Genomic DNA, 25,836 nt, shown 5'->3' with positions numbered 1-25,836 from the left:
TTTGTCGATGACACAACTTTTGTTGGCAGAATTTCAGCTGGTGACGAGGAGGTGTGCAGGAATGAGATAGATCAGCTGGTGTTACAGCAACAACCCTGCACTCAACTTCAGTAAGACCAAGGAATTGATTATGAACGGCAGGAAGTGGAAATCGAGGGAACACGCACTAGTCCTCATCGAGTGATCGGAAATGGAAAGGGTTTGCAGTTTCAAGTTCCTGCATGTCAACATCTCTTGAGGATTTATCCAGGGCCCAACATATTTTTATAATTACAGAGAAGGTATGACAGCGACTATATTTCATTAGTAGTTTGGGGAGTTTTGGTATATCACCAAACACCCGCAAATTTTTATCATGGAGCGCATTCTAACTGGTTTCATCACTGTCTGGTATGGAGGGGTCACTGCAATGAATCAGAAAAAGCTGCAGATAGTTGTAAACTCAGCCAGCTCCATCACGGATACTAGCCTCTCCAGCATCCAGGACACCTTCAAAAGGCCATGCCTCAAACGGCGGCATCCATCACTAAGGACACCCATCACGCAGGACATGCCCTCTCCTCAGGTACAGAAACCAGAAGAAATGCATCCAACATTTCAGGAACAGCTTCTTCAAGTCAAGTCACTTTTTATTGTAATTTTGAACATAACTGCTGGTACAGTACGTAATAAAAATGAGACAACTTTTTTCAGGACCATGGTGCTACATGAAACAGTACAAAAACTACATTGAACTTCGTAAAAACAACACAGAAAAAAAACTACATTAGACTACAGACCTACCCAGGACTGCATGAAGTGCACAAAACAGTGCAGGCATTACAATAAATGATAAACAAGACAATAGGCACAGTAGAGGGCAGTAAGTTGGTGTCAGTCCAGGCTCTGGGTATTGAGGAATCTGATGGCTTTGGGGAAGAAACTGTTACATAGTCTGGTCGTGAGAGCCCGAATGATTCAGTGCCTTTTCCCAGATGGCAGGAGGGAGAAGAGTTTGTATGAGGGGTGCGTGGGGTCCTTCATAATGCTGTTTGCTTTGCAGATGCATCGTGTAGTGTAAATGTCCGTAATGGCGGGAAGAGAGACCCCGATGATCTTCTCAGCTGACCTCACTATCTGCTGCAGGGTCTTGTGATCCAAGATGGTGCAATTTCCGAACCAGGCAGTGATACAGCTGCTCGGGATGCTCTCAATACATCCTCTGTAGAATGTGATGAGGATGGGGGGTGGGAGATGGACTTTCCTCAGCCTTTGTAGAAAGTAGAGACACTGCTGGACTTTCTTTGCTATGGAGCTGGTGTGAGGGACCAGTCAGGTTAACACCAAGAAATTTGGTGCTCTTAACGATCTCTACCGAGGAGCCATCAGTGTTCAGAGAGAGAGGTCGCTCCGTGTCCTCCTGAAGTCAACTACCATCTCTTTTGTTTTGTTCACATTAAGAGACAGGTTGTTGGCTCTGCACCAGTCTGTTAGCCGCTGCACCTCCTCTCTGTACGCTGACTCGTTGTTCTTGCTGATGAGACCCACCACGGTCGTGTCATCGGTGAACTTGATGATATGGTTCAAGCTGTGTGTTGCAGCACAGTCGTGGGTCAGCAGAGTGAACAGCAGTGGACTGAGCACACAGCCCTGGAGGGCCCCCGTGCTCAGTGTGATGGTGTTGGAGATGCTGCTCCTGATCCGGAGTGACTGAGGTCTCCCAGTCAGGAAGTCTAGGATCCAGTTGCAGAGGGAGGTGTTCAGGCCCAGTAGGCTCAGCTTTCCAATTAGTTTCTGAGGGGTGATTGTGTTGAATGTTGGACTGAAGTCTATGAACAGCATTCGAACATGTGTGTCTTTTTTGGTCCAGGTGGGTTAGGGCCAGATGGAGGGTGATGGCAATGGCGTCATTTGTTGGACGATTGGGACGGTACGCGACCTGTAGGGGGTCCAATGGGGGGGGCAGCAGGGTCTTTATGTGCCTCATGACGAGCCTGTCATCCACCATCAGATTTCTGAATGGACAATAAACTCATGAACACTACTTCTGTAGTTTTTCCCTCTCTTTTTTTGCACTGATTCAATTTAGTTTTCTTTTTTTTTATATATACTTATTGTAATTTATAGTTTTTATTATTATGTATTGCAATGTATTGCTGCCACAAAACCACAAATTTCACAACATATGCTGGCGATATTAAACCCAGTTCTGATTGTAATTTTGAAACTTAATTGATCTGTGCAGACTATTGTTATTGGTTTATTGCTGTCAGAAGATACAGTGAAAAACTTGTACATTCTGCTCATATAAATAATTGAGGTACAACAGGGTAAACAACAGAAAAGCCGAATAACGTAACCGCTGAGGAGAAGATACAGTGCAGGTAATCAGTGAGCAAGATCATAACAAGGTAGATTTTGAGGTTAGGAATCCAGCTTGTATCAGGGAACTATGTAATAGTCTTGTAACAGAAGTGTGGAAGCTGTCCACAAGACTGGTGGGATGTGCTCTTCTATCAGGAAAAAAATTGGTATGGAATTCTGCTAGAGGCAAATAGATCTGGATAAAAGGAGTGCTTTGCTCTTAGTACTAATTCTGGTGCAGGTAAACTGATGCAGGTAAATTTGAATTGGCATTGATCAAGTTTGGATATTCTGCAACAAATGAGATACAGTTAGTATTTTGAACCTTGGGTGTGTGCTGTCATTTGTACATAAAATACATATGCCATGAGGCAGAATTCAATAAAGCATCTATCTGCTTCCATTGTCTCAGTAGTATACAACTGCCTTGTTTAAACGGTGATAAGACATTATATGATTGGATCTCTAGCTGTACTCAAAAAAAATAAGCCTTACTTCAATTTTATGTGCTATTATTTTGTACAAATAATGAACCACTTGCTGAAGCTGGGAAATAAAGCCCTCCCCAAAATACTTAGTGCAAAAGGATGATGTGATTATAAAGTACAACTTGAGCTGTTTGCAAGGAAGAGTCCTGCTCCTCAGACATTACAATTTGAGTTTTGTATGCAGTTAGCTCCAAATTATACTCCTGGGTGTTGCAACTGCGCATTTAATGAGGTGCTGTCTGTGGATTTGTGAGTTGTATTGGAGGAGAGGGCTCTCAAAATCCATTTAAGCAAATAACTGGCCAGCCAGATGGCTCTCAGTGTTGTTTATTTTGTGAGATATTGATTGAAGATGTGTTAAAATGAACACTATATAAAAGTAACTGCACAATATAATTTTGACACCCAAAAAACGCAGACAGTTCCATGCAGGTGTGTTCTTGCAAATTATTTTGAGTTCATTTTGGAATAAACTTTAATTTCCATTTATTTTGCAATATCAAAATTCAACATGAAGTCTAAGAAATTGGCTTTGAGTCTGTGTAGAGTGGGTTGTCTCGAGGTGAAATCATACAAAATGTGGAATTGGACTGGAAATGGCTTTGCACTAGTCATGATAGTACATGCAGAGTGTGCCTGGGATTAGGCGTGCGCTAAATAATGCTTATTCAAAAACAATTTTGCACATGCCCTCTTCAGACTTTAAATGATTTAGCTCAAAACTAACATTTATTTAGATGATTTTAATATATCGGTCATTTTGTTCTGCAAAAAGAATGATAATGCCTGAAAAAAAAGACATGGCTGACACTGTAGATCAAGTGGCTGGAGTGTGGGAGTGTCTTTCTTGCTTTAAGGAAAATTACATTACCATTTCATAAAACATAGGAGTAGAATTAGGCCATTCAGCCCATTGAGTCCATGCTGCCTCTGTCTGTAAGCTATTTGTACATCTTCCCCATGACTGTATAGGTTTTCTCCAGATGCTCTGGTTTCCTCCTACAGTCCAAAGATGCAGAATCCTCCACTGAGCAATCAATTTCATCATCCTGATTGCTGCCTTATGTTGTGAGAAGAAGTAGTCTCAATACCTACCCCTGTGGAGCTCCACTAGTCTCTGGAAACCAACTGGAAAAGGCTCCCTTTATTCCCACTCTTTGCCTCTTAGGTCAGCCAATCTTCTATCCACGCTAGTGTTACATACCTCGTAACTGGGTAACTTACCAGCAAAGATAGACAGGTCCGTTGGAAGTCTGATGGTACTATTTAACAGTATTTACTGGTAAAAATACACAAAAATAATATCAATGCAAACATACAGATACTATACGTCGTCAATACTAGATCAAAAGGTGCGGGTATAATAATAATCAATAAGAAATAGCTCTGTTGTTGTCTAGGGGATAATGTATTGTCTGATGGAAATATAAAAGTCACTCAGTTCATTCAGGCTGCAGCTTTTGGTTGGAGAGAGAGAGACGGATTTTTAGAACTTGCCAGTTTTTCCTTTTTATGATGTCGGTCCTTCGAAATGTCGTTGGTGGTGGTTTCTGCTTTTAGCTAAAGCCGTTCTTCCGTGGTAAGGCCCACCAATTCCGAGGCAAATGGAAAAGGACTCACGTGGGCCCCCCACCCGCTGTCGCTATTAAATGCCGTCACGGGATTTCTAGTGTTTCTCCTGGTGCGTCTGAAGGGGTTGTTCCCCAGACCCTCTTTTATCCTTACTCACGGGGTCTCAGATGTCAATCAGGTTGGGATGATGCAATCCCTCAACCAGCCCCCTCTGTTCATTCCCTGAGGGCTTCAATGAATAGTACAGTACTCAATACACAATTCCGTCTTCAAGAGACAATGGCCGTTATCCGTGGCTTTGTCTTGCGGAGGCCCAGGACACATTCCAAACCTTGAGGATTCTGCATGTCTCTCTCTCATTTCCTGGGTCCCAGACCCGAATTAATAGCGATCTTGCGATTCTCAAAAAGGAGGGGGCTACTTTGTATCCTTCGGCCCCTCAGAGTTGTGGCACATTCGTAACACTAGTATCTTTCCTGTAAGACCATGGGTTTTTGTTAAGTAGTCTCACGTGCAGCACCTTGACCAAGGCCTTCTGAAAATCCAAGTAAATAACATCCACTGACTCTTTGCCTATCCTGCCTGTTAATTCCCCAAAGAATCCCAACAGCAATATTTCCCCTTAGGAAACCATGCTGACTTTGGCCTATTTTATCATGTGCCTCTAGGTACCCAGAAACCTCATCCTTAATAATGGTCTCCAACATCATGACCCACTATATACAAAATGTTAATGAAAAACTTCCTGTAGTACCATATTTGCATTGTAATTAATGTAAATGCAGTGCTAAAAGTAGAATATAAAAAGCATGAATGAATAATAACGAAGAAAATGTGTGGTAGCAGATTAATTTTCATCAATTAGAAATTATCTAAGATGACCCATTCTTTCCCTGGAGGCTTATTTTTTAATCAACTAGTCCCCTCTTCCGGACACTGTTAATTAGTTGATGAATCCAATGGGTGACTTTCTTAAATAATTGTCCAATTAAATTATTACAAATCATCAGTGGATGATGCTTCATGAATGTTGATTTTTTTCCCCTCAGGGTTGCTGAATTGTATAAGCATATTATGGACCTTTAAATTTTCCAAATTCTTTGTATCTTTGTATTCTTTGTATTGATGGTCTGATACTGTGATTGTATATGGAACAAATTGCTTTGAATAGCATGGTTGTGAAGTTATTTCTTTTGTAAATAAAATTTGCATTTCAATGCAGTAATTTAGAAAGTGTGAATTGGTCAAGTTTTACTTGGGACTCAGGCTACATCCACACTAGACCGGATAATTTTGAAAATACCAGTTTCACGTAAAAATGATAGGCGTACACACTATGCATTTTTGAAAATATCTCTATCCACATTGAAATGGAGATTTTGGCGAATCTCCTTCTTCTGGGCATGCGCAGGACACATCTACGGAAAACAAGCGACATGTTTGGTGTCGAATCTCACCATAAAAGTGCGTATTTGTGTAGTTACAGACTAGAAAAACTTAAAACGAAGGACAGCTGTTGGCTCTCGCGCGGGAGAACTTAAAAGTAAAAAAAAACAAATACTGGAGCATACGGAGGCATCCGACAGGGAGTTCACGGACAGATTGACCTGGCTGACAACGAACATTGAAAAACTGACTGACTCTGTTGCATTAATAAAGCACCTTGTTAAATGTGTAAAAAAAAATGTCTGCATCAGTGTTATCTTGTATTTCCTTACAATGTTACATTAGGCAGCTACACATCTATTGTCAGAGAAGTACTTGCATAAATAGGTAAACAACCTTCATACGAGCAAGGACAGAAAACAGGGCAAAGTGAGTATACTTATTTATTCAGTAAGTTATAGGTCAAAGTATTTGGTGAGTACATTTCTAACTCTTCTGGTGTCAGTTTCGTTGCTGTCTGTTCTAAAATTGTTAGGTTGCGTTCAAGAAAACAATGAAATAGCTCGCTGTCGTCTGATAGCATTTACAGATTTCTCTGGTTACCTCGTCCACACTGATCTGCCCGAGCAGCATTTTCAAAAATATCCACCCTGGAAAGCATTGCTGAAAAGCTCCGGTTTCGGGGGATGAAAACACCGTTTTAGTGTGGATGAAGGGTAAAAACGAAGAGAAAAAGCTTCGGTTACAGATTTATCCAGTGTAGTGTGGACGTAGCCAAAGCTGTATCTAAAGGGAAAAGTTCTGGTAATGCTGGGAAAACAACTTTTTTCCCCCAACAACCCACACAAAATGCTGGTGGAACACAGCAGGCCAGGCAGCATCTATAGGGAGAAGCGCTGTTGACGTTTCGGGCCGAGACCCTTCGTCAGGTCTAACCGAAAGGAAAGATGGTAAGAGATTTGAGAGTAGTGGGGGGAGGGGGAAATAATCTCTTTACCATCTTTCCTTTCGGTTAGACCTGACGAAGGGTCTCGGCCCGAAACGTCGACAGCGCTTCTCCCTATAGACGCTGCCTGGTCTGCTGTGTTCCACCAGCATTTTGTGTGTGTTTGTGTTGGAATTTCCAGCATCTGCAGATTTCCTCGTGTTTGCTTTTCCCCCCAGATAAGTACACTGTACAGCATCATTGCTGTGTTCCAGTTGTGATTATCTCTCAAAATTAGCCATCTTAACTTCACTGAATTAGATTGATGTGTTTGCAATTTACTTTTGGGAATGATTGCATGGATTATTTTTTGGGGGGGTGGGGCCCAGTTAAAGGCACAAGTTTAGAATTAGATTGCATGTGTGCACCTGCATGCACGTGCTTGTTAGAATTGCTACAGCACAGGTGTACCACTTGACCCATTGAGACAGTGCAGATGTTTTGTGCAAACTATCCACTTAATCCCATCGTGGAATTGTTCTCTCATGCAAAGCAGTTTCCCCCTTTTTTAACCTCGGACCTTAAGAGTTATGATGTATTAACAACTCATGCTGTCTCCATCACTCATTTTACAATTCGAGAAAACGAAATCTACCCGGTTAACTGAAATTAGCACTAATGCAAAGGCCATCAGCTTCCAATTTCATAAATCAACTCTGTTAACCCTTTTTAACATTTGACTATCCATCAGGCACACAATTATCATCCACATAATCCTTTCTTAAACCTGACATTTATTTATGTAAGTTTCGTGCACCTTTGTGCTTAAAGGGTTAAAAATTAAAATTTCCTGTTCAGGGCACGTGGACAGGCATACACCTGCAACTCAACTGTAGATGGATAACTTCTAGGTCTTTCATTGACACCTCACATACGACAAAAAAGATCATTGCAATGATTCCTTATTAAATTACAATTTTACCAACCTGGCTCAGTGAAATTGAGATAGTTAAAGTAGAGCAATCACAAACCAGAAAAAATCTGCAGATACTGGAAATCCAAGCAACACACACACAATGCTGGAGGAACTCAGCAGGCCAGGCAGCATCTATGGAAAAGAGTACAGTAGATGTTTTGGGCTGAGACCCTTCATCAGGCTGAAGTAGAGGGATATTCTCAACTTGAATACAGGAATGATAAGTCTGAAAGGGTAAGTAGGAAAATGAGTGTCCTTGACCTATTTTCAGTCTGAGGAGTTGGATCTTAAAATTTTTGTTTCATTAGGTGCAAATTTTGTTCATTTACCAGAACATTTATGCTACTGTGACTTGTTTTCACTTGCACACCTGTTGACTTTTAAAGCTTAAAACACTTTTTAGAATTGCCTTGTTTTGCAAGCAAATTGGTATGAAATCTCCCAAGGACAATATTTGGACTTCATAGGATGTATCCATTAGAAAAATATCTGCATAAAGAAATCAATTATTTTTCCTACATGAAATAGTGTTACCTTTTTTAGTAACCAATTATAAATTAAAATTGTTCTTTTTGTGTATTCAGGGCAAGCATGAGCCATTAAATTCCCATATTGGTGCTGCTAGTTTCTTGCCCTACCCATCAAGTACTCCTTATTCCCAGTAACAATACATAAACAGAACTATCTGTTGATTTTTGAGTGAGGGAGAATAAGCGCAAAAATGTTCATCTGTGATCTCCTTCTCCGTATCAAGTTAATCCTTTAAGTGCCCACGTATTGAGTTGTGTTTGGTTCGATTAGTCAATTATTGTAGTTAATTTCACCTTTAACCAGGCATTTTTAAAAGATCAAAACATTGCTTAATAAAGTTGACAAAATTTTCAATAAGGGAAATAACTTTTCACATTAGCTATATGCATTAAAAGGATATGTATGCAGGCCAGTCTAAGATTCTGTACTCATCTCAGCAATTAATTTATTTAAGGAGCTGGCTTTCTATAATGGGGTATTTAGAAATACCAGGCCTCTGGAGTTCACTCCCACACTGACAGTTTCATTAGTATTTGGATCTGAAAATGTGTGTTTCTGTTGAGCTGAGAAATAATATGCTACCTATATTATTAAAGATTAAAAAGATTTTAAAGATTAACTTTGTCACATGTATATAAAAACATACAGTGAAGTGCATTGTTCTGAGCCAAATCAAATCAGCATGGGGAGCTCTCAAGTGTCATCATGCTTCCAGCCACCAACATAGTCACTAACCCTAACCCGCATGTCTTTGGAATGTGTGAGGAAACCCACAAGGTCACGGAAAGAACTTACCAATTCCTTACAGGCAGTGTCAGGAATTGAACACTGATCATGATTGCTGACACTGTATTAGTGTTATGCTAACTGCTACATCGCCATGTTGCCATCATCTTGGCCAGTATTTATTGCTTGTTCTGAATTCCCCATGAGAAGGTAGCAGTGAGCTGCTGTCCTGGACCTTTGCAGTTCAACCGTGTGGCATCAGTGCAAAAGGATGGCTTGCTAAACAATTTTGGAAAGCATTTAAGGATCTCAAGTAAAATAAAGTAGATCAGGTAAAGATAGTGTACTTATTCCGGTAAAGGGCATTAGTGGACCAGATTGGTTTTATAATAGTCTGGTATGTTTTATGGTTTTTAAGGTATGTTTTAATTCTTTAAACTTCTAAATTGGTTGATTAAATTAATGCCCCACAACTGATTGGATTTGAATTTGAGTCTCTGGTTTGTTTAACCAGACACCTGGATTATTAATCTGGTAATTTAACAACAGCACCACCACTATTCCCTCAAATGCAAGTATAAATGCATTTTTCTATCATTCTACTTTGATTTCAAAATGTCTGCTTACCATTTGACATGTATTGCTTCACTTCTCATTCTATTTAAAAGCCGGCTTATTATTCTGATATCTATCCAAGTTAGATGGCTTGTGGAATCAAATCATAACCTGTTCCGGTTTGTTTGTTAATGATCAAATTAGATAGGAGAGTTGATACTCTTGTTGTTCATGGGAGATGATACACATGCAGCATTCAGGACCTTTTCAGGAACCATATTAATGATTAAAATGTCAAATTTGAAAAGGGAGCATGATGTAAGAAAGCTTATTGCTCTTACCAGTCTGGCATCTGTGATGGAGCTGTTGAAAATACTTATCACAGTATCTTCTTTTAACTCTCACTCTGTTTACTTTTATCCATGTCATCAGCCAATGTTTCCCATTTGTTATTGATTTTGAGCATTTGTGTGATTTTACTAATGTCCTTAAAGTGGAGTGTTTGTCTCACTGCTGGTGTTTTAGATAGATAGATAGATAGATAGATTGATACTTTATTCATCCCCAAAGGGAAGTTCAAACATTTTTCCAGTGTCCCATACACGTATTGTAGCAAAACTAATTACCTACAGTATTTAACTCAGTATAAATATGATATGCATCTAAAATCACCCTCCCAAAAAGCATTAATAAATAGCTTTTAAAAAGTTCTTAAATAGTTTACTAAAGTGCATTGAGTGGTAACTTAAGCTCAGTCCTAACCCCAGCACTTTAACATGTCTTGCCCCTGGTGGTTGAATTGTAGAGCTGAATGGAGTTGGGGAGTAATGATCTCTTCATCCTGTCTGAGGAGCATTGCATTGACAGCAACCTGCAGCTGAAGCTGCTTCTCTGTCTCTGGATGGTGCTGTGCAGAGGATGTTCAAGATTTTCCATGATTGACCATAGCCTACTCAGCACCCTCTGCTCTGCCACCGATGTCATACTCTCCAGTTCTGTGCTCACGACAGAGCCCGCCTTCCTTACCAGCTTATTAAAACGTGAGGCGTCCCTCTTCTTAATGCTGCCTCCCCAGCACGCCACCACAAAGAAGAGGGCGCTCTCCACAACTGACCGATAGAACATCTTCAGCATCTCACTACAAACATTGAATGACGCCAGCCTTCTGAGGAAGTAAGGATGCCTATTCTTTTTGACTTTGTTGGCAAGTGTTGAAATAAATTTATATAGCAAAGAGAGGATTTAATCTTGAATTCCAGGTTTAAGATTGTGCTGAAATGCTGGCTGTTTGCTGAAGATGGGGACAGTTCCACATAGCAATGAATTGATCTCTACACGTCAGATCTTCAAAGCAGACTTTGCTTGAGTCTGACTTTGCTTGTTAGGGTGTATGCTGGAGTTATGATATTTACCTAATGCTAATTTTAACAGTAGCCAGTTTACTGACCTGAACATGGATTGTAGATTGAACTTAAACCGTAGCTCTGAACGGCGCTGCATTTTGGGGGTTGATTGCAAACAAAGAAACACTCTATTTGATCGCAGAAGCCTACATATGCATGAATGTGGCCCAAAGTCAGTGGGAATTAACATTCATTTTTGTGTCTGGAATGTGGGTGTGAAGATGGAGGTGTTTGTAGATTATATGTAATTCAAAGGAAGCATTGTAGATGCATTGTAACTATTGAACTGTCCTGCTGTTACCTTTGATCTTTAGCATATAAAAATGTCATGTGATATTAAGTCAGGTAGGGCTCTTTTTCCCAAGAGTGTCTTGAGTATATTGCTTGCTGCTCGTTTTTGCTAAATATATATCCACTGACTTCAGTGTCTCTCCAATGACTGTTCATGCCACAATAATGGTCATGGTTGTATAGCACCATGTTCATGCTGCCCAATTGTATCTTTCTACACTAATCCCATCTGTTTGCAGGTTCATAGCTGGTTATGTCATGGCGATGCTGATAGTTATGAAATATTAGTTGTTTGTCATTCCTGCTTGGATAAAGAACAAACAAATTTACTTTGTACATAATGTTTTGCATTGTGGTTAAAAAGAGCAAAAAGAATATAATCTAAACTATTATTCTAGGCAGTTAGTTTTAGTCATTCTAAATGTGTTTTACTGATGCATTAAGTGGTGAACAGGTTTAAACTTGTTTTCAAACACACTCCTGCCATCGATGTATTACCTATCTCATGCTGTCACTTGTCTCCATGTGTGGTTATGATGTGTTGTGGGAGACAGTATTCTTTTTTTTATCCCCAAAGAGAGGCTTTCTCAAATTAGTTACATGAATTTGAAATTGATTTATGCCATGTAGCCTTTGAACAATATTAACTTGACAAATGAACGAAGAAGACTTTGAAATATTGTGAAATGATGACCTTTGACTTGAATCATAGTGAGCTACCCTTCAACGTATAATGAATGGGCATGTCAGATTATGTAATTTGTTCAATGACAAATGGTAGTATGAACAGTAAGACCCAAAATAAGTGCAAACTTAGTTTTCAGTGATCCTGAAAATCATAACTTATGATTTACAACAAAATCAGATGGTAGATAACATAGACATGTTGATGAACTATCGGTGATTATTGCAGTTATAGATTTACTGGAGTATGCTTTTATCCTTCCCAGAATATCCTCACAAATATGGACCAGAAGGAGGATGTGCAGACCGTTCAGTCTTTGAAAGAATGAAGCAGTACCAGATGCTTGCTGTTGAGGAGCCCCCAGCCCAGGTGAGCATGTGGTTTCCAATAGTAATGCACCAACTTATTTCAATTAGCAGAGTGTAGCCATTTGAGGAGCCATTGCCTTCCAACTCCATCCACACCCACTTCTCCTACCTGGGACTTAACCTGCCTGTCATCTTATACCCCTTCTCAATCCACAATTGCTTTGGAATCCTCTCTTGCCACTTATGATCTCTTTATATTGCCTATCGCACCTCACCACTCTCAGCCCTCTTGCAGGGTTTCAAGCTGAAACATCAACAACTCATTTCATCTGACAGACGCTGCTCAGCCTGCTAGTTCTTCCAGCGGATTGTCTGTTGCAAGTAGTAAAATAAGAATATTGTGGTGAAAGGGATAACTCAGCTCAAGTCCATCAAATTAGTACTTCTATGTATTAGATTGCTTGAACATTGAAGAGTGGGCAAATGAAGCTTAGCACATAGAGAGCAGCACACATTGAACATTGAAGAGTGGGCAAATGAAGCTTAGCACATAGAGAGCAGCACACATTGAACAGTGAAGAGTGGACAAATGAAGCTTAGCACATAGAGAGCAGCACACATTGAACATTGAAGAGTGGACAAATGAAGCTTAGCACAAAGAGAGCAGCATACATTGCATGCCAATCAAAGTTTTGAAAATTTTAAAATTGGCTGATGAGTGATAAAATCTGACTGAATTATTGATGGTGAACTTTAAATCAAGTTAGAATTGTTTTCTTTGTGGAGTTTTTATGTAGATTGCATGAAAGGGATAAGGAACACCAGAGTTCTGAGATATCCAATCCTATTACTGTACATCTTGAATTGCTTTTCTAGTGTGCTATTCATGAGCTAGGGGTTGTCATCAAAATCAGGTGTAATATCACCTGCATATGTTGTGAAATTTGTTAATTTTGTAGCAGCAGTACAGTGCAATACATAATAAGAAAATACTGAATTACAGTAAGTGTATGTGAGTGTGTGTCTGCGTGTGTACACACACACACACTCTCTCTCTCTATCTCTCACTCTTACACTCTCACTCTCTCACTCTCTCTCTCACTCTCTCACTCTCACTCTCACTCTCACTCTACAGGCTCCTGTATCTCCTTCCTGATGGTAGCAATGAGAAGAGGGCATGTTCTGGGTGATGAGGGTCCTTAATGATGGATGCTGCCTTTTTGAGATACTGCTCCTTTAAGATGTTCTGGATACTACGGAAGCTAGTACCCATGATAGAGCTAAGTCCTATAACACTTAATAGCCAATGTAGCACATGTGAAGTGCAGTCACTTTTATTACTGCAGCAACAATCTACGCACACTAAGGGTCCACAAAGGACAATGTAATAGAGCCATTGTTTTATTTTGTGATAGTGAGCAAGGCATAACTAATGACTAGTCTACTGGAGAAAGTCCTATTGTTCTTCAGAATAATTCCATGTAAGTGTGCCCAAAAAAGTAGTCTTTTGATTTACATATCATTTAAAAAAAAACAGCATTGCCAAGAGTGCATTCTTTATTTTACTTGGGAGTGTTTGCTTGAACTTTGAACCGAAAGCTTTCTGATTGGAAGCCAGAACTTAGCATTTTACATTCTGTTGGTGCTATGAGTTTAATTTTTAGAAATTGAATAAGTAGAACTCCGTTTTTTTTTAACAGTGAACTAAAGATTAGATGCTCTTCCTTGTGATTAAGCTAAATGATAAAGTAGTTGTCACATTGCCTTGTACATTAAAGGATCAGCTTCATGAAGGAACTTGCTCTGTAGAGATTTGACTAGCATATTTTACATGAAAAATTATGTACTTCTGCTTATGCAAGTGACTTTGTGAAATCAAGAACTGCATAATTGTTAAACAAAGTTTTTTGTTCTGTTCTTAAATTTTCAAATTTCTATGTCTTCCTGCTATTACAAAACAGCAAATTTCATGGCAGACACCTGTGCACCTGCTCTTTAATGCAAATATCTAGTTGCCAGTCATATATAAAAGCATGCAGACACGGTCAAGAGGTCAAATAGTCATTCAGACCAGTCATCAAAATGGGGAAGTAATATGATCTTGTTGTCTTTGACCGTACAATGATGGTTGGTGCCAAACAGTACAGTTGGCCCTCCTCATGCACGGATTCAACCAACTGCGGATCAGGAAAACCCGGAAGTTCTCTCTCCAGCACTCGTTGCTTGAGCATATACAGTATTTTTTTCTTGTCATTATTCCCTAAACAATACAGTATACCAACTACTTACATAACATTTACATTGTATTAGGTATCATAAGTAATCTAGAAATGTCTTAAAAGTGTAGGCAGTCCCCGGGTTATGAATGAGTTCCGTTCCCAAATCCGTCTTTAAGTCAGATTTGAAGTTGGAACAGGTACATCCGGAATTATTTAGCGTCAGTTAGTCAAACGTTTTTCTTAGTAATAGTACATATTTTACCTTTCTATGCATATAAAACACTTAAGAAACATACGTATTTCAATAATTTAACCACTGTGTTGCTTAGTAATAATTGTAGCTTTCATCGGGGCAAGGCCTTTCACATTCTCCATTAAAATTGTTCCGATCGTTGACCGATTTTCGCTTAACCTTTTCCAATGACCGATGGTGTTTCATCTCTTTCCGATCGCTTTATTACTTCCACCTTATTTTCAATCGCGATCGTGATTATTTTTGTGAACAGAAACACTGTGGATTTGGAGCTGCGCTGTTAGGTCCTAATGTCCTCCGCATGGAGACATGTTAAATAAAGTCTAGGGTTCCACTGGGTCCTAAAGACCACCGCACTGAGACAGGTTAAATAAGGGACTTGAGCATCCGCAAATTTTGGTATCCGCGGAGGGTCCTGGAACCAATCCTCCGCGGATAAGAAGGGCCGACTATCTCAGAAACTGCTGATTCTCTGTGATTTTCACAGCCAACAGTGTTTAGAGTTTACAGAGAATGGTATATTAAAAAAACTAAAAATATCCAGTGAGCAGGAGTTCTGTGGTGAAAATGCCTTTTTAATGAGCGAGGTCAGAGGAGAATGGCCAGACTGGTTCTGTGGTGAAAATGCCTTTTTAATGAGCGAGGTCAGAGGAGAATGGCCAGACTGGTTCAAACTGACAGGAAGGCGACAGTAACTCAATTAACCACGCATTACAACAGTATCTCTGAATGTACAACACATCAAACCTTAAAGTGGATGGACTTACAGCAGCATAAGACCAAACTGGGTTCCACTGAGACAGGTTAAATAAGGGACTATAATAGAGTGGTCATGAGTGTGTGTCAGAGATAATCAATCTGAATTTGGTTCTGATTCATATTCTTGGACAGTTTTATATGAGATACATATAATATTCTGTAAGAAAATTGGATGTTCCTCTGAGGCAGATGCCAACCAGAGATCATGAACTGTAACCTGGTTATCCCTGGCATACCACTGGGAAATCTGTGGCATAATTTTCTATCATCACAAGAGGTGTGATGTTATCAACTTTCAAAGACTTTTTATCTTTATGTACCTTTTATTTATATTTGGATTTGCACAGTTTGTTGTCTTCTGCACTGTGGTTGAACACCCTAGTTGGGTGGTCTTTCGTTGGTCCTATTATAGTTATTGTTCTATAGATTTGTTGATTATACCCACAAGAAAATGAATCTCAGAGTTGTATATGGTGACATACAAGTACATTGCTAATAAAAATTTACGTTGAACTTCGAACTATTAATTTTGTTGTCATTCTCTGTGCAGAAGACTGTGAATTTTGATCATGAACACCAAAGTGAATGGGAACCAATTATTCTGAGGAAACGTCGTGCATCTTCAGAGGATCGAAACACATGTCAGCTCTTCATTCAAACTGACCATTTGTTCTATAAATACTATGGTTCAAGAGAAGCAGTAATAGCACAGGTATGAAATAACAAGCTAATTTGTTCACTCACGTTTGATTACTTGTAATAAAGTCAAACTTGTTTTATTAAATGGTTTAATATGTAGTAACCTTGCAAAAGTGAGGTACATGTGAAGGACTGAATGAGATGAGTTGCAAAGTACAATGGGTAGATTCCCATTGTTTTGCTGTTAGATGTTTGCTGGTCTGAAATCTAAGTAGTTGAACTAGTTGTTTTCTTGTGCTGGGCTTTGAGAATGAAAGAAATGGGGAATAGCACAACCAATGTTTGCTTGTAAAAGATGAGAAGAAAATTACAGTGAATGTGATCTCAAGTGTGCTGAATTCTATATGTTCCTGATGCAGCTTGATGTCCTGGAGTTGGGTTGAATGAACATTTGATGAATTCTGTGTTAAAATTTAAATAATAGATCCACGGAGTGTTCAAAGAAGCAATCATTAATTTTGACCAACAGTATGTGCTGAGAAAGCTACCTTGGAGCCTTTGAGTAAAGGCAATGTTCAATGGTTCCATTTAATACCAGAGAAAATATACAGTGTACAACCTGAAATTGTTACTCTTCACAGGCATCCATGAAACAGAAGAAAAACCCCAAAGAATGAATGACAGAAAAGCCCTCTCCCCCCCCCCCATGCACAAGTTGTCGCAACACATCCCCCCCCCCCCCCCAACCTGCAACAGGAAGCATCAGTGCCCACCACCAACCAGCTAAGCAATAGCAAGCCCCCTAAAGAGGCGGTGATCTACAAACCATTGTTGCACAGGTTTTCCCTCTCCCTCGGGACAGAGAAGTGTCCTACAGTAAGAGGGAAGACCACCAAACAACTCACTGTTACGATGTTACAGTCTGCAGTGTCACTTTTCATTCTGAGTCTCTCCAACTCTAGAATCAGCTGCATACTCCACCCCCCCCCCCCAATCTACCAATGTGGAATCAAATTAAAATGTGATCTTGCAGTATTACCAAATTCAGCCCAATAGGTTGCATTTGTAGTAAGTACTATGTTAACTCATTTAAAGACCATTCCTTCTTTAAAGTAGGGTATGATATTTTCTCTTTGCCTTTCCAATCAGCAAATATCAAACCACAGTGCATAATGAATCCTTGAGCTTTTGAACTTGTATGAATTTGTAGCTGTTCTACCCATTGTTACTGGTGTGGGCTCAGCTCTTCCCCTTACGCTGTCAGTTACTGAAGTGAGAAATCGTGGATAATTAAACAGCTATTGTATTTCAGTTTGAAGAGTTTTATTTGTTTTTAGGTGTGGCAGCCTTTGTTGCAAGTTACATTAAGTGTTGGGTGCAGCCATTTTGTGCGAGGTGCGTGATGCATGTCCCTTCACTAATTAGGCTTTGGTAGTTGCAGCAATATCTGCAACGGTTTGATCTGGCATAGAGAGGCAGGGTCTTTTGAGACAAATTACATTAAAACTAGTTTGAAATGTACCATGCTTAAAAGTGGTGAATTGATTTCTCATGGCGGGTGGCGGTTGGGTTCCAAGTGAGGTGTTTCAGTAAGAGAGCTGCCCTGTTTAACCTAAAGTTAAACATGTTTATTTTCAATTCCAGATTTCTAGTCATGTTAAAGCAATTGATACAATTTACCAGACAACAGATTTTCAAGGAATCAGAAATATCAGTTTCATGGTGAAAAGGGTGCGAGTAAGTATTATTTCAAAGTCTTCATTCTGTCGCTACAGCAAACACAATCGGTTGCATCTCTGATTTTAGGCCGACATTTGCATCATTAGAATTCTGAGAGCCTTCATGCAAATGATATTTCACAATCCAGATTAATCATTGTTAACTGTCCACATACTCTACCTTGTGTTTTTGGAAATATAATTCACCAAACTGCAAAAATGGGAAGGATGGATCACGTTATTCAAAACATGAAATGACTATATTAGGATGGGCTGTGGAATGTCTCTGCTTACACTCTTCAAATGGAGTTGATGGTGAGAATGGACAGGTTCAAGGGGGTTGTAAGGGGTAAGATGGAGGGACAGAGACATGTGTGTAGGTAGAAGGGATTAGTGTTCGGATGTTTTGGATTTGCTTTATACTGGTTCACCATTACGTTGTGGCAGGGAGGAGACACCAAAGTAAAAAGCTTGGAAAGTGATGGGTTGGTATGAAAGGTAAAGGGCTGGAGAAGAAGGAATGTGATGGGAGAGGAGAGAGGAAAGGAGGAGGGGACACGGGGAAGTGATAGGCAGCAAGAAGAGGTAACAGGCCAGAGAGCAGGAGAGGGAAGGACATTTTTGTTTTGTCTTCATGCTTAGATTAGTTGGAGTCTGAAGTTTACAACTTTAGCCATTGGGAGGTTATCATTTTAAAATTGGCCAATGACTCTAGCATCTGATATTAGTAAGCTAAACAGGTCAAACTATTCTTATGATGCCTATATATTTTGTTTGTGTTAACAAGGATCTTAGGGACATGAAAGAACAAATACTGGAATTGTTTGAGATGATGATGAGAAACAGTGTGGATGCATATTACGCAGAAGGCCTGACAGCAGAGAAGATATTATAGTATGTTTGTGGTTACTGAGCAATGCAATCTTCGATAATCTACTGAAGTCCTGGTTGTCCTGTGTCTGGTTCACTGTGTGTTGATTCATGCTTTTCCTTTGCCACACAAAGGCCCTTATTCCCTCACACCCTCTGACACACCAGGTTTGCAGGGAAATTTGTTCTGCTCTTGTATATCATCCCTTTTATTAAAGGAAGGTAACAAGTGCTTTAGATTAATAACTGAAATAATGTCCCGTAGTCCAGAAAATCTGCTAGTTCACTACCCCCAAAGACCCAAGCATGTAGATTAAGAGTTTTACTGTACAAAATCCATTTATTCACATTTATGTAAAGGTTTTTCCCCAAACATTTGTTCTTGCTGTTCTAGCGTATTATCTAACACAAACAATGCTGCTTTTCAGATCAATACCACAAATGATGAAAAAGATAGAAGCAACCCATTTAGATTTCCAAATATCGGGGTGGAGAAATTTCTCGAGCTCAACTCGGAACAGAATCATGACGATTATTGCTTAGCCTACGTGTTCACCGATCGCGATTTTGATGATGGTGTCCTGGGACTGGCATGGGTCGGTGCCCCAGCAGGTACACATCTTGAAAGTTTTGCTGTTTCATATGATTTCGCTTCCATGAATTTAATGGCAAAATTAGTTGTCGCTGTTTTAACAGAGTGTACAGCTATTTATTCTTTAATATTATTGGGTTCCCTTTTGGGAGTATTTCCCATATTAATAATGATTGGACCAAAATAAATATACTTCAAAATTAGGTTGTATCATGCCAAGATTTTGGTTGTTTTGTGATTCAGTTTTCAAGGAAATGTCTTCTGAAGGGAAATAGTAAAAGTTGTTGATTCTAGGAGTAGCTTTCCTAACTGACGTGCTAATGATTAGCAAGCACTTGCATCAGATGGAATTCTGTAGGTGCAGAAAACATCCTCTCCTGAATTTTATATCCTGTATGCATGCCTATGGGCTGCAGATCTCTCAGACAGAAGCAAGCATTTGCAAAGTTGAATTAAAACACAAAAATAAAAAAAAAACAGTTGCTGGAAATGTGAAACAAAATGCTGCAGCTGCACAGCACGTCAGACGGACAACGTTCACAGAGAAAGGGAGCTGCTCTATCACCCCAATGATGAAAGATTATCAAACTAAACGTTAGCTAATTCTTTCTCCACAGATACAGCCTAACCTACAGCATACTGTATTCCATCAATTCCTCTGCTTGCTAAAAGTCACTTCAACATTATTAAAAGGAATCCTACTTTTGCAGATCCTAAGCTGTGGGGCTCAGTTTGCCACAGATGGCACCTAAAGCTGTCCCTCCTCCCTGTTGAGCCCAACATTTCACTTGGTCATGTGACTCCTTTCTATCTCCTCTTCCCTCTCCCCTCGCCAGCCTTTGATCCTCTTCCAGAAGAAGAAAGATGTTACCCGCCACCCCCACTCCCTGTTCTTTCCCGCACCTTGATCACACAGGTGAAGCCTTCTCTAGTCAGTTGAACAAGATGTCTGGTAATCTGAATTTGGCACCTGCCTTCTGCCTATTACCTCAAAGTTTTCAACTCCATCTACTGTTAGGCCCTGCCACTTTGTTTTTTGGTTTGGTGGATAGTTGCAGTGTTCAGACCGGGACTTTAATGAAGTAACGGACTTGTGCTTCCGACTTGACCACTTGCTGTGAAATGTATGATCTGAAATTGTCCCCTTGATGCCTTTAGCAAGATTTGGAAACTCTTTACACAGTAGGCAAAGGAAATCCTTTAAGCAAAATGAATTATTGCAAAATTTACATGACGTTCAAAGACTGTAATCAAATGCTCCAAGTTACACTGGTAAATCTGGAGGCACTGTTTTACTAAAATAAATTCTTGTTAAAATGTAAAACAGCCTGATGTTTGTTTGATTTTCGATGCGCTTTATTCGTTTTGTCTTGTTTTTGTGCTTTTGAACTGTTCAAACAGATTTGGTCTGTAAACTCATTTTTCTTTACATTTTTGCAGTCAAGCGATAATGCTAATTTTCATTGTTTACTAAGCCCAACCCTGTCAGGGTACAGATGTTCTTCAATTCATCTGTGATACAATTTATAGCACCTCTGTGGAACAAAAATTAATCCTGGCACTTCCCTTGCCAGCAACATTGGGCATGTGGCGTGGCATGATCTACATCACACTCTTAATAATAATAATAAAACATTATAGAAAAATGTTACCGCTACTAAAATGAATTAGACACCCATATACAAATAGAATATTTGTGGTAAAATATACAAAACAGAATTATTTCAGAAAGGTATGATGGGCAGGCAGAGGGTTTAATTAACATATGTGGAATTTGCAATGGGCTTAATTAATGGATGTGAAGCTTAGCCTCTTTCCTCCGAAACTGCTTGCTCACATATTTAATTCTTTTACACATAGTCTTGGTCTTGTTCTTTTATAACCTAGTATTTTGAAAGTATTTAAAAAAAACTCAGCTGTGTGGTACCTCTCTCTGTGAAAACAGTCCATCATGTAAGTGCTGTTAAATCCTGCCAGGAAACAGTTGGTTTGAATTTTTTGACATTGCAGAGAGGAACTAGCAGCTTCTACTCACTTTATTAATGAGCCAAAAGGAATCAAAGTAGTCAGGAACTAGCCTACACAAGTGCAGAGTTAAAAGGTTGGTCCCCGTTGGAATGAATTACGCTTGCATAGAGAAGAACCACCAAGGAAGCAAAACCGTGCCCGACCAAAGCTACTGAAATATCGAAGCTTCAAAAAGAAAAGCCATCGACTGTAGCCCTGTAGAAACTTGACATGGTAGAGGAATGAAAATTTAAAGTGAAAGCTGAATATTCATTGCACCAATAAAAAGAATCATGTACAGGAACAAAATACATGCCAGCACATTGAACTGCTAATATATGTATCCTTCCTGAGCTGTCATAGCTCTGATACGTTAACCGTTTAATAAATGTATTTAGCAACTATTTTCCAGGCGCAGTTGGTTTTTAAGTGAGAGGAGTAATATAAACATTAAGTTTAAAAGAAAATATAGTTTCCCTTTAACTTTGATTTTTGGGAGTTAGTGATAAATAGAAAAAATGTATTGCTATATTAGGAAGCAGGGTAAATATATCCTTGCTCACAATCACATTCAGTGATATGGAACCAGCTCTTACCCATCCGCTGCCAGATTTCTGACTGGTCCATAAATCCATCAACACTACCTGTACTTCCTTTACTTTTTGCACTACATTTATTTTGTAACTTATAGTAATTTTATGTCGTTGTACTCTAATGCTGCTGTAAAACAACAAATTCCATGTTTTACAGGACAGTGATAATCCCGATTCTGATACTGACAGTAAATGCATACATTGGTACATTATGGAATATGTTTCTACAAACTGTTCAGACATCTTCATCTAGTGTTGTTCCTAACTTTGTAGTGTAGTCATATTTGTTTCATCGTCCTGACAACAACAATCTAAAAATGGTTGTATTTCCACAGTTAAAGAAATCAGCAGCTTCAGTAATATGCAGTACTGTGGCGACCCACTTTCTGCGCAGGCGAACCAAATACAAATAGCCAGCGCGCGGGGGGAGTCTTTGGTAATGCACCTCTGACATCATTTCCGCCAGGAGAGGGCGGGCGCTAGGGATTAAATGCCAGCACTGCGAAGTTTGAATAAACTAGTCTCGAAACGACTAGTCTCTAGCTCTGTATGTAGTACATCGCTACAGTACTTCAATATATTAGGTTATCAATTTAACCAAAACATTTATATTTTGTTTTCCACTAAAATAGGAAACTCTGGGGGGATTTGTGAGAAAAACAAGCTTTATTCTGATGGCAAAAAGAAGTCACTCAACACTGGAATCATCACCGTCCAGAACTACGGTTCTCATGTCCCTCCTAAGGTCTCACACATCACTTTTGCTCATGAAATAGGCCACAACTTTGGTTCTCCAGTAAGTATTACATTTAACGTGATTCAGCTTTGGTTACTAAACCTTTTCTAGTTTGTTGCTACTGTTCATTCCAATGTCATTTTCAACTTCAAACAAGTATTACTTTTCGAAATTAATTCATAGATGGTACTGTTTTGAATTGATGCTGAAATCGTTAAAGTTATTAAAATATATGTAATTAAAATGCATCAATTATAACAAGAAACTTGCTCACAACCACCAGCAAGATGCTCCTTGTGGATCAGGACACTCCATACATTCATACCTCAGTGTGGAGAGAACTAGAGGTCACCCGCCAGCTCGTCTAATGTCTAGCTCGGACCCTGAGCGCATTGTATGTCAGGGAAGTTCCTAATTAACCTGAACTGAATGGCCAGATATAGGAATTTGGATCCTTTGTAGGACTGGCTGCTGATGTAGCAAAGGCAGGTGATGATTAGTGGTTTGTTTGGTTAACTAATGTGTTAGTTAAAACATATTCATTTAATTTAAACATTTAGTTTAATAAAATAATTTAAGTAGTGGCTCAGGATTTATCCCAGGCCATCAGGAGAGTTTGGGTTGGATCCACCACTTCAGGCAAGTTACCACCTGGGACCTGCTCAACGTAGCAAGGTAGAGGTGGAGGGTGTGGTACTTGAGGCTTTGGTGACATCAAGCATGATCACCCCATTGTGTCAGAACCAAACTTAACTTCTCAAAGACAAAGTTGAGTTTATTGCCATTTGGACAAGTACATGCTTGTGCACGAGAATCTTACTTGCAACAGCATCACGTGCGTGTAGCTTCATATGAACAATATCCACAAGGAAAACATAACTGAAACAAAAATAAAACAATTCGTGAAACAAAGAACACAATTAGAACAAAAACAGTATTTCAGAGATAAGTAATCATCCTCCTCCTCCTCTAGTACTCCAGTGAAAAAGGCCTTTGAATGAGATCTTCCTGTGATCAGTTATGCAGATCACAATTGTTTTAAAGTGAAGAATTTTTAAAAGGCTGGTTTACTTGTTTGTAGTTTGTATGTGTCTGCAGTGCCCAAAATGTGTATCTTATGTTTTACCTATTTGTTCAAAGATTCATTTTATTATCAAAGTATGTATTCAGAATACAACTCTGAAATTTGTCTTCTCCAGATAGCTATAGAATACAGAAACCATGTAAGTAATTAAAAGGAAGGCAACAACCCCCCCAACAAAAAGAAAAAGCAACAAAAACTCACAAAACCCAACTCCTTCCTTGCACAAAAACTAACAAATCACCCAAACCCCAACCCACTAATCCACAACAAGAAAGAATGGCCGAGGGAAAAAGAATAGTTTGCTCTCCTCAGCATTTACCTCTGTCATCAAGAAATGTAGTTGATCACGGCCCTTCATCTTGTCTCTGAGCTTCTCCTCATGTCCTGGAGTTTTCTTGGGGACAGCAGAGTGCTAGCTCACTTGATTGAACTACAAACTAAGGCACCGGCTCCAACAACTTCAAAAACAAAATGAAGATGGAAAAAAATGAAGGCATAAAAAACTGATATGCTTCACGATCTGAAAAATGTTGCCTGAGGAATCGCTGTGTGCTGGTGTCATCTTGATCGGAAGGAAATCCAGTCAAGGATTGTTGCCTTGAAATAAGCTAATTATACTAGTCGGAATTGTTGTGTATACACTTAAAGATAAATGTGCTAACAGTAGGTTTGTAGCATCACTCAATACTCTGTCTGTGCACTTAACACAGTCAACCATGTCTCACCAGAGTGTTGGTAGACATCGCTGATCCTCTAGAAATACAGTACCTCCTGTGGTTTCTGATAGGTGGACCTGTCTGATGGTTCTTGGGGAAACAGGTGCATATAGCCATCCCCCTCCCTAATGACGTGGAGTGGGGAAACAGGGCTGAGTTACGCATATGATGTTTGCAGGTATCTCCAGTCTTGCTGTCTTTGGACAAAGCAGCAAATGGCTCCTAAAGCAAAAGCAGAGGCAGTTAGTCAGCAGTGTGAGTTTTCTCTGTAGGAGCGGAAAGGCTGTTGATTTATAGAGTTTGAGACAATGTGGGAGAATCTCAGCAAGGCTTCTCCTATGTCACTACACCCATGTATGTTGAAGCTCCCAAGTTTGTGACTTGGACTGTAGCTCAATTACTGCTTACAGAGGAGAGGATCTAATAATAATCATGTTTTATTATTGTCTCTGTTTCTTGTAATTAGTGGTAAATCTGCTTAGAGTGAGCGCTATTGCTTTAAGCCTTGTGGGTAATAGGGATCGAGTTTTGCCCATATAATTGTTTTCTTATTGATTAATGTAGCAAAAAGAAAATTGGTTTTGCATGCCATCCATATAGATCAATTCACCACATCAGCACATCGAGGTAGAACAAGGGAAAAACACTAACAAAATACAGAATATAGTATTACAGGTGAAGTGTAGTGCAAGCAGACTATAAGATAGAAGGCCCTGAAGAGGTGCTGTAGATTGTGATGCTTTCAAAGAAGGTATGCTTCGAATATTGGAATGGTATATAATGGGTGAGGGTAGGTGATTATTGTTGTTGAGACCAACTATTTTAATAGGAAATGTTTCTTTTAAAAAAAAGGCAAGTTTTAGTTTAGGCAGGTTTTCCCTTTACAAGTGCCGTTTATAGTGTATTATTTAAATTAATTTTCAAAATATATGTACTTTGATAATACACTTTGAAAATCCAAGGAGCAATTTTGGAAAGCTGAAGAATGGAAAGGTGGAGAGTGTTTTGTACTTGTGAGGCTAGTTCTTTTGAAGTTGATAGAAATAGATTTACCACCTTTCATTTCATCAGAGAGCATTTTTGTTTATTCTTTCATGGGATGTGAGTATCGCAGAGATTTATTGTCCATCTATAACTGAATAGTTCTTAGGTTGATCGATCACTTTAATAGTTAAGAATTAGCCCCATTCAGTGCATCTGAAATAGCTTATCTAGGTCAGATTGCAATTTTTCTTTCCTGAAAAACATTTGTAAATCTGATGCATTTTTATTTATTTAGTATTTCTGTATTCAGCGATAACAGCATTCAGCAGGTCCTTCTGGCCCAGCGAGGCGCACCGCCCAGCAACCCACCTATTTATTACTAGCCTACTAGTTTACAGTGACTAATTAACCTACCAATCAGTACATCTTTGGACTGTGGGAGGAAACCAGAGCACCCAGAGGTAACCCACGTAGTTC

General features: G+C 39.4%; 1 protein-coding gene across 1 annotated transcript in view; it reads left to right on the top strand.

Moving 5' to 3' along the window:
- The window catches only part of adam10a (ADAM metallopeptidase domain 10a), a 157,163-nt gene that overhangs the window by 113,346 nt on the left and 17,981 nt on the right, over positions 1-25,836 (top strand). Inside the window, exons 5-9 of the mRNA XM_059952561.1 lie at positions 12,147-12,250; positions 15,971-16,132; positions 17,704-17,796; positions 19,076-19,259; positions 22,472-22,635. Of these exons, the coding sequence (XP_059808544.1) occupies positions 12,147-12,250; positions 15,971-16,132; positions 17,704-17,796; positions 19,076-19,259; positions 22,472-22,635 (707 nt within the window). The remainder of the gene's footprint in view (positions 1-12,146; positions 12,251-15,970; positions 16,133-17,703; positions 17,797-19,075; positions 19,260-22,471; positions 22,636-25,836) is intronic.

Source organism: Hypanus sabinus, chromosome 28 (genome assembly GCF_030144855.1).
Source record: "Hypanus sabinus isolate sHypSab1 chromosome 28, sHypSab1.hap1, whole genome shotgun sequence".
NCBI classification, from domain to species: domain Eukaryota; kingdom Metazoa; phylum Chordata; class Chondrichthyes; order Myliobatiformes; family Dasyatidae; genus Hypanus; species Hypanus sabinus.
Note: the sequence above shows the minus strand (reverse complement) of the source record. Positions and strands in the feature narration are given on the sequence as shown.